The 9,941-nt window shown below is 44.0% G+C and overlaps 1 protein-coding gene across 1 annotated transcript; it reads left to right on the forward strand.

The window, feature by feature from the left end:
* The first annotated feature begins 2,872 nt into the window (after window positions 1–2,872).
* Window positions 2,873–7,465, forward strand: LOC135391045 (UDP-N-acetylglucosamine transporter-like). The gene is made up of 8 exons (XM_064621120.1): window positions 2,873–3,304; window positions 3,709–3,895; window positions 3,957–4,111; window positions 4,368–4,490; window positions 4,942–5,113; window positions 5,732–5,850; window positions 5,919–6,052; window positions 6,930–7,465. The coding sequence occupies exons 1-8, from the start codon at window positions 3,278–3,280 to the stop codon at window positions 7,009–7,011; spliced, it is 999 nt and encodes a 332-aa protein (XP_064477190.1). The 5' UTR covers window positions 2,873–3,277; the 3' UTR covers window positions 7,012–7,465.
* Window positions 7,466–9,941: the final 2,476 nt, after the last annotated feature.

Below are 9,941 nucleotides of genomic sequence, written 5' to 3' on the forward strand. Positions count from 1 at the left end.
CATTGGCCGTAGTCGTAGGTTATGTCTATACAATGAATGGCTAGTGAGATTACGTGTTTCCCTGCGTGCTGCCCCTCCAGCTAGCCGTTCCCAGTCGAAAAAAAGGAATTGGTCTAATTGGACATTTTCCCATTCAAATCAATTGGAATTCCAGCTGTGTTGTTGTCACCCATTGGACTGAAACCAGTTGAAATTAATTGGTCCCCCCATTACAAAGAACTGGCAAGCTCAGTCTTACAAACTGGTCCCATACTAGCTAACCAACTCAATCCAAATGGATAATACTTTACAATGGTTATTTCCAAACTCAATCCAAATGGATAAGTACTTTACAATGGTTATTTCCAAACGAAAACAATACAACAGGTTTTTATTAAAAAGCTATTAGCTATCTGGCACAAGGCGATGACACGTCATAAGGGAGGTTCAACTGTCCTACACGGGCCGCTTGTCCTTTCTCGTAACTCAGGTGGTACGCGTACGGCGTGCGAAGAGAAAATTCTACGCATAACACAGATACAATTATGTTCGCGTTCTTACACGGTTTGAAAAACCAGACGAAACGCTTCATTCACGGAGCTGCACAATCGACGCGACCGACGGAAACTTGTTCAAACATGATGATGATGATGATGATACTGTTGGCTACCCCTTTGTATCGGGTGGACAGCGCAGGCACCCAGACACCTGGATGCCTCCACGTCCAGTTCTGCTGCACCAGAATTCCAATCGTTGTTTGGTGGATGGATGGATTCGTCTATTCGTAGCGGCACCCCTGGCGGGCCTGGATAGCCCGAGATGCGGAATGCGGACATGCCAATAGACGAGTTCAGAAAATCCCAGAGTGCTTAGCGTCGCTTTGAATTGTGAGAGTTTACTGATACGAAAGAAACGGGTGGCCTCCAAACTGTTCCGATTTCTTCCATACCGGTCCATTGTCTACGATGTGTCAAGGTCAGCGAAAACGAAATGTGAAGCATTATTCTTCGTTCCCCCACTCAGTAAGCTCCCAGGATGCAATGCGTGCGCAAAGAGCACTGGGATTTTCTAAACTCGTTTATTACCTACTATTTCTTCTCTTTCTACAAATGCGTCGATTTTCAGCTTTCCCATTCAATTTCTGGTGCATGAGATTTCCACTGCGTGAGACTGGCCGTGAGGGCGCTGTGGTCGTTGGTGCTGGGTATTTTGCATTGGTCCGGTATACTACTATTGCCCATTTACTATTACTCAGTTCTGTACTTCCTTCGTCTCAGCTCTTAGTTGGTGATGTTTTTGAAGAGCCCATTGTCCTAATCGGTGTTTTGTGGTTGTCACCTCTGCTGCGTCGCAGTTTCCTGGCAGAAATCAGAGTGCCTCCTGTATAGACCGTTTACAGCAGCAAGTTGCTTCGGGCGCTAATAGATGGCGCCACAGTAGCCACGCCATTGCTTGCCTTCTGCGGGTGCCTTTGTGCCTTTGCCTATGTCAGTGCTATTTCGTCAGTGCTAGCGAAAGCTTTAAAGCTTTCGCTGTCTTCACAAATACTCGTGCGATGTACAGGGTTCGCCAAGATAAACTTCGGGGTTTGCAACGAAGATAAAACAAATAAGAACAGTGTCGGAAAGCTAAAGTAGATGTTAGAGGACGTATTATGCCCCAAAATTGTATGTCGATACTGCGACTTGCTCAGTTGCTCTGCGGATAAATCGTGAAAATTAAAAAACCGCCGCTGCCTAATCGGCTATACCTGTGTTCCAGCTACTTTCCTCAGACAGCGACACGGTCGAAAGCGGTAGAACCACGAACTTTGTTTGCCGCTATCATTTTATATTCTATCCAGCTGTGGCTATCAAACCTAATTTACGCATTTTCTGCTATTTATACCGAAAAATCTCGCTCTCCGGGGGACGAACTAATCCTTAAAATATAAGATACTGTTAATATAAATTACTGCTGCTTATTGATAGCATTAATAGTTTAGGTACACACGCACTGACTAATTTTATTGAAAATACTGAGTAACATCACTTACTTTACAACTCTACATTGGAATCAGTTGACAATTGGGCCAACAGTTGCTAATTGTCTGCTAATTGGGCGGACCAGTTGGAGATCGAGAGACCAAATGGAACTGGAGTTCCCTATCAGAACGACCGATTGGACCTGTCCAATTGAGTGTCCAGTTGGAGTGCATGAAACCAAATGGACCCTCCAATTGGTGCTCAACTACCAACTGGACAGCCCAACGACTGAACGATCCAACAGGTTTTGACATGGGACCTGTTGGGTCCCATTCGAACCAATTAGAAATTCCAACTGGATCATTTCCTTTTTTTTTTTTTTCCGGCTGGGTTTGGATTCCTGCAGCTGTGTCCTGCCCGCGCGTCTCCTCTGCACAAGTCGCACAAAGGGACACTACGCAGTACACCTACACGTACACATCCAAGGCTCTGCCCAACTGAGAAATGGCCGTCAACACCTCTTTTCCCTCAGGTGTTGTGAATTCACAACACCTGACGTTCAAACTCGTCAAACAAGGGAAAGGGTGCAGGCTAGCTGGTGTACGTAGATTCATGATGAAGACCGAGAACACGGACTTGCGTTTGTCGTGTCCGTGTGTCTGTCTTGTTCGTGGACCTACTCACGCACGGCACATGCACATATAAATACGTCTCTCCCGTGTCATGTATCGTCTGTATTATAAAGTAAACCTACCGGACAGCAAACTCACAATGAAGAAATAGTTCCTCCAGGACGAGCATACTTGAATGGTACAGAAGTTCGAGCGAAAATGGCGGTATGCTGAGCTGGAGCTGAACCGACATTATCGTCTGCATATGGTAGTCTGGCAACAATTGCAACGTAGCCAAGCGTGTAAGCCAAGTCAAGCCTGGATTCAACAAATGTCAATGTGGCCAGCCCTGTGTTCCCAGTGTTCAACAGCATCATCGACTGCTCTTTCGACTACAGATTCGTAACGCTGGAATGCATATTGGTTCCTGTTATGTAGTTCGAAGGAACTTTGGAATTATAATTTGTGTGCTATTGCTGGATAATTCACCCGCAATGCGCTCCATTACCACCACAACCACGTAACCACGTAGTGCGTCCTCCGCCGGCGATTTGATCAGCGCCTTGTGTTCTGTGTTCCATAAAACTTCAAAGCCTCTGGTTCTGCAGTTTGTTGGTGCAGTGCATACAGCGACCCTGACGTGTGACAAAATGCTCTTTCCTGCAATTCACACCTGCTACACACTTGCGATCTTGCGCAACGGATTCTATTACACGCTGTAACATGGGGTTGCGTGGAGTCCCTATAAAGGTAAAGTCCACGATCCTCCCCTTGACTCGCGCGATAAAGGGCAGAATTGTGCTATGTGTCGATACCGTGCGATTTCCCAGCTGATAGCTTCATCGATAACACATGCGTAATGTAAGACAAAAAGAGATTCCGCATTATTTGCTGCGAGATGGTAGGTGTTGCTTCGAGTACTACAAAAAATCACCTCATTATGAGTACTACAGATCTCACTGTAAATATCGAAAACAGGCCACAACGCGATTCCCCACGAAAAGGACAGGTAGATAACATTAACGACTGCTTATCATCTGCGTGGCACTGAAAATATATGAACCTTCAAGCTTCATCTGGTATCTTAAGAATAACGACTTGAATGATTAATTTTAAGAAGGATTGGAATAACTACAAGATACTTCTCGTTACAGATGCATAGTTTACTCAAGTATACATCTCTGGCAGTCATTGTCATACAGACGACCACAATGGTCCTTGTCCTACGCTTCTCTCGGACACAGACCGTAGCTGGGCCACGTTACCTATCTTCCTCCGCGGTTGTAGCATCCGAGTTCCTAAAGCTTCTTGTTTGTGCATCCGTTCTGCTCTGGGAAAACGGTATGTTTCTCGGCATTGCATTCTCGGCAGCTTCGGTATGTACTTACTTTCCATTCTCCAGATGGAAATCCAGTACAGCTGCTCCGGCAGCTCCACCAGGAAGTTTGGTGCAAACCGAAAGAAACTTGCAAGATGTTGGTTCCAGCTGGCCTGTACACGTTGCAGAATAACCTGCTTTTTCTAGCACTGTCTTTATTAGATGCTGCTACATTTCAGGTTAGTATCTTGCTTCTGTCATGTTTGTAGTATTTACATGATGTCCGATCTATGCACTGTGTAGGTTGTCAAACGGCACGTGCTAACATTTCCAGTAATGCTGACGTGGGATACGGAGAGTTATCTGTCACTATCGTACATGTGCAGTGTTTTCCTGTATTGTCCAGCATGCTGCCAGTGTGTATGACACAATAGACTTTCCTGGAACATACAGAAGCTACAACATATCTACCTGCTATATTTCAACCAATCTTAGGTGACATACCAGCTCAAGATTTTAACAACAGCTATGTTTAGTGTTGTCATGATGAAGAAGAGGCTCTCGTTTCAACAATGGATAGCTCTTTTGCTCCTTATGGGAGGTGTCGTTCTTGTACAGGTGAGTCGGCTTCTCAGTTCCTAGAGTTCATGTAGGTGAAAAATTCCCGAGAATGTCCACTCGTGGTATGCGATGTAATCGGTGCAGTCAAACTTGTCAATGCAAAAGCAAACCAAAAATTATGCAAGGCAGGTTGTAGGCTATGTGCAATGCTTGTGGCACTATATTTACGTAAATGTGCGAAGATTTTACCAGTTAATCCGTAATGTATTACTGTTTCTGCATGTATGCTCACAGTGATGTACAGTACATGTTTTAACACATTACCAGCAGTACATTGCACGTTATTACGCATGTACATACATTACATGTTATTTTTAGTTGCTGCCATTTTGTCTGTCCGACACGGAGAGGAACACGGGTCATGGTCACATAATTTCTTGCACGTAATTTCCTCTAGTCTGGAGAATTCTATTCTGTGTCTTAATATCATAATGTTTATTTCACGTAGATGCCAGCAGCTGAGTCTGGGAAACAGGTCACGCAAGGGTCTGCCGCTTCAAAGCTTCTGGGACTCATGGCCATTTTGGCTTCGTGTGTTTCAAGCGGATTCAGTAGCGTTTATCTTGAGAAGCTACTTAAAGGCCTTTCCCAGTCTCTCTGGGTCAGGAATATACAGCTGGGTGAGAGACAACACCCTTTCAGCACTCTGTCACTGCGTTATCAGGCGTTTTTATTTATGTGTTTAGTAATACCGGGAGCCCTGTCGGTCCATAACAGGAGATAATAAAATACATACATACAATACAAGTACGTGCGCGCAATACAAGTATCACTTCTCACGCAAGTTCGCATCACACCTTCTGGCACCTCCAAAAAAAGAAGGACCATCATGTACATTATCAATCAAATCAACAGGTGGGCCATTCTAACCCTCCATTCCAAGTGTTACACGCTAACGTGGTGTTAACAGTCATGCCATATGAGTAGTAATCTGTAGATGTTCACAGCTAAAAAAAATTTTGGCGAAGTAACATTCCCCAATTATTCGGTGATTGAATGCGATGGCATGTCCAGAACAAAGCAAGCAAAGGGGGACGTATTACATAATATTTTGTGGAGGAGGGTAATTATTACAGTTCAGCTGTAACATCTTTATGCATCATTGCCAACATGCATCTGAATCTGAAATAGCAGGGGCTGTCCTGTAGAGGGTGCACAAGGAAGAAAAGCGGACAGGGTGTCGGGGTGGCCGGAATAAATCGGTGATTGAATGCTTTTCGTTTTCTCTCCTTTGCTAGCTATATTTGCCCTGGTCCTTGGAATAGTTGCCATGTTCCTTACTGACTATCAGAGGCTTGTAGTTGGAGGATTCTTTCAAGGTTACAATTACATCACTTGGGCAGTTATATTTCTTCAAGTAAGTGTGTCCTCCTCCTGCCCCGTGTGATAGCTTTTGCCGACACTTTGTCTCTCTTAATTGTGCAGGCGTTTGGAGGCCTAGTGGTGTCGTTAGCCGTGCGTTATGCGGATAGTATACTCAAGGGCTTTGCGACGTCGATTTCCATCGTGCTTTCGGCTCTCTGTTCCTACTTCCTTCTTGGGGACTTCTTGCCTACCACGTACGTATGAATCGTACAGCAGATATTCGAACGTCCAGATCTTGAGGTTGAATTACTATGTGCCAGCACAAATACGTGCTTTAAACAAGGTCTGGTCTTTCATCTACACCAGTCCCTGTGCAATGACAACTTTTGTCAGCCAACTCGTATTGGAGGTAAAACAGAGTGCATTGCTCCTGACTGTCAGTATGTACTCACACAACCATTGGTGCCAACTTAAAATTACAGGTATCACAAACTGTGCAAGGGCATAGCATATTGCGGAAAAATATCTGGCAAGTGTAGTAAACGTTGCAGAGAATTATGTATGTAAGTAGTAGCCTGGGATGTTGAACTATCATATCTCCTCACAAGTGGATCATACATTGTTATCATATGCGTACTCAAAATGGCTCCAGCACTTGCAGCTCCAGCAATAATAAGTTCAGTTTGTGCATATTGCTATTGAACTGCCTTTTGCCTGTTATTCGGCAGGTTAATTTACTCAAATAGAGTAGTGAGATGCAAGTGGAGCACATTTGAAGCGGTTTCAGATTGCATAGCTTGCTCCTGGGAACCAGCAGCACTTGATTTTTCAGGCGATTTTCCATTTGATGCTCCAGGTGCAGTAGCATGATGGTTACAAGGCATTGAGTTTGCTACAAGTGTAACCATTCACACAAATATGATGTCTGTACCACATAGTACTGTTTGACTACATGCAGTAATGCTATAAGCATTCACCACTGTATCACACTAACACATTTTCACAATACCCAGTTCATTTAGCTGGAATGTTCCTTTTGTTTGCTATGCGAATTTGACTTTAATGTCCCGACATAAACGCATCACATAGTGCAGTGTCACACACATTAAACACGTTGTTGTCTCCTTCCAGCGATTTTCTTGCCGGAGCTTCCTTGGTGATATTCTCCACCATCATGTATGGAATCCCCGTGAGTTCTGGATCCAGCAAATGACGGATTCTTGGCACAGTTTGCGGACTGCATTAGAGCCAACAAGCATTCGAATGGTCCGTTGACAATGTTGGACTTCCTTGTAGTGAGCAACCATAAGTATTACTTGGAGCTTGGTTGGCAGCAATTTAGTGTTAAAAAAACTCACACAGCCTGCGAGTGATCTCATGGTGCAACTGATGGACAATACGTCTCGATGTCACGTGGACCAAGTGCGCATGGGTCATCCTAATATTTTACGTAGCTTACAATGCCAGCACTAAATAGGCAAAGTTGATTTATCCTAGAGTTGCTCGTGCAAAACAGACTCCATTATAAACAGACTCCGTTATGCCTTTGTGGGCACAGTGATAGAATTGTGTGGTTCCTCAGGATGACCTTATGAATTCTAGTCTCTCTGTTGATGTCATGTTCTGTTGTCTGCTCAGTTTACACTAAAATATATACGTATATACTATTGTTTCTTGTCTCTGTTCTACGGACCTCATCTTAAAGGAGCAGTGAGGTGGTGTTTAATGTGGCTCTAAGCCGTGTCTCGTTCGTGAAGATGTCCTTCAGGAGTCGACGTGCAAAATATATTTTTCGCCGCGCGGTGTATTGTCATTGCGCAATCAAATTTCCGAGAAAGCAGCCGCGGCTGGCCAGCACGATCCCCGCCTGGCGTCAGCAAGTCTTCCGGGTCTTTCTTCTGTTGCTTTCTCATCAGCTCACATGCTGCTTGTACCCGCTTGAGCCCCACCAGTCTACGTCACGCGTCACATGATCATCCCTGCCAGGGGAAGGTACCCCCCCACCCCCCCAACACGCTCTTTCTAAGAACGGATCAACGGCTTCTTGTGTGCACTGCAGGTCACGTATGCCCTTTCTTTTTCTTTTCTTTGTTTTAATTGCAGAACATGCAGCAGCCGAAAACAAAGAAAAAACATCATTGGGTGTCACCGCAGTGCTTCTTCTCAGAGCAAACAGGGTGTGTGGGATATTGGAACTGCACATGTGCATGTAGTTATTCCGACAGGTCCATAGAATAACCCTGTATTGTTTCATCGGTTTTGTGCAGACTTGTGCCCGTTACTCGAAAAAAGTAATTGATTACCGTTACTTCTACGCAAAATGTAATTGATTAACGTTACCAATTACTCGACTCCAAATGTATTTGAGTAACGAGCAGAAAAGTAACGTGTTACTCCGGTCGTTACTCTTCATTCACGCAAATTATACTCGTCCTTGTGTGCCTCAGAAAAGAAAAAAAAAGTTCAACAGCGGAACAGCTGAAATAACACCAAAAACAAAAACGCGTGGGACAAATAGATCTATACGTCTACCGTATTTATCGCCCGGGAAGACGTTGCCCCAATTGTGGAAGAACATTGCATGGAACTTCCCCATGACTCACTAAACGTCTTAAGCTTCAGGTACCACCACAGTGGTGTAGGAAAAGAATGTCCAGAACGTTATCACAATGACCTCCGGCCCAACAAAGGCTGACGGCAGGAGGGGCTTGACTTGGGGCAGAACATCTGAACGATAAGTTCATCTCTGCCGGAAAAGTAATCAGTTACTGAGTAATCGATTACCCCAAAAAGTAATTGATTACTCCAAAAATTACTTTGACAGTAAAGTAACTGATTACTTGAAAAATTACTCAAAAAAGTAATGGATTACGTAACGCAATTACTAGTAATGCGTTACGCACTAGTCTGGATTTGTGTGTATATTTGAATCTTGTATCAGAACTGAGCAGAGCAGACAAATTCACATTTCTTTTTGCTTTTATCTGGACTGGGTTGGACTACGACCATCACTGTAGTATGTTACTGCAATCATGCACCCAGTACAAAAAACACTATGAGGTGCAAAACCACACAAGTGATGCACCCATTGATACAGACTTAGCAGGCAGTGTAGCCCGGCAGAAATGTCGACAGAGCGGAGGCTTTGTAATTTTCACAATTTATCAACCAAGAACTGGATGAATTGCCAATTATTGTACAAATATTTACCTAAATAGTATGTCCTACAATGTACAGTGTGGTGCCCAAAAGCTTTTTCCTTTGTTCGTTCGTTTCAAACTCAATACCTGGGAAGCGAAAAGAACCAGACAAGTAGTAGGCTACTAAGTTAGTAGCCTAAGTAGTGCTAGCATATATTAGTAGCATTAACTATGTATGCAGTATTAACCAAGTAGTACTAACACAGAGCTAACATATCTACCTCACTAGGCGTGGAGAAAACAGTGGTACAAGGCCCTCAATAAATGTTTAAAAAAACAAAGCAGTATGCCGCAGTGGCCTCATATCATTAGAATCTAGAACCCCATATGATTTTTACAACCTCAAAAATAAAGTAAAGCCTCATGGACACAGTAAACCCTCAGTAAAACGAAATCACTTTTTTTAAAATTATGTCCCAACAAATGGGTTTCAACCAGGCCATTCACAATCGAGCTTACGTCTCTCTCCCTCCCTCTCAACTCTCTCTCTCCGTCTCTCTCTCTGCCATCCGAAAATGACGAGGGTGATGTTTTGCTGCTTCGCCCTGAGATATACGTTGCGATGCCTTTTGATAACAAAACCGAAACTGACAGTCCACAACAAAATGCTGCAAAAAAAAAAAAGAATATATATATATATATGTCAGAAATTTTAGGGTTTTTTTTTTTTTTCTTTTTAGTGTTTCCATCTCTACCTGGGGACGCAGTGCGGGTACACCCGCAACCCGCAGCGACAACGCGCGCGGGTACTGCAAGATTACTTACCCCGTTTACCGAAACTCTCCACCAGCAGTGGAAGTATCGTGACTTGCATTGATAGGAACGAGTACTCGACGCGTAGAACGCCATGACGGTGCAAGTAAAGAAAACAGCTTATAGCTATTGTGCCAAGCGCACATATAGACCCTTATCATTTGGAAAGCGACTCTCTTCCACGGCCACG

This window comes from Ornithodoros turicata, chromosome 4 (assembly GCF_037126465.1).
Source record: "Ornithodoros turicata isolate Travis chromosome 4, ASM3712646v1, whole genome shotgun sequence".
In the NCBI taxonomy this organism is placed as follows: Eukaryota; Metazoa; Arthropoda; class Arachnida; order Ixodida; family Argasidae; genus Ornithodoros; species Ornithodoros turicata.

Coding starts and splice junctions, on each gene's coding strand:
- LOC135391045 (XM_064621120.1), top strand. CDS start 3,278: ATGGGGTTGCGTGGAGTCCCTATAAAG. Junction 4,491..4,941: donor GAGGTGTCGTTCTTGTACAG/GTGAGTCGGCTT, acceptor TATTTCACGTAG/ATGCCAGCAGCTGAGTCTGG. Junction 5,114..5,731: donor GGTCAGGAATATACAGCTGG/GTGAGAGACAAC, acceptor CTCCTTTGCTAG/CTATATTTGCCCTGGTCCTT.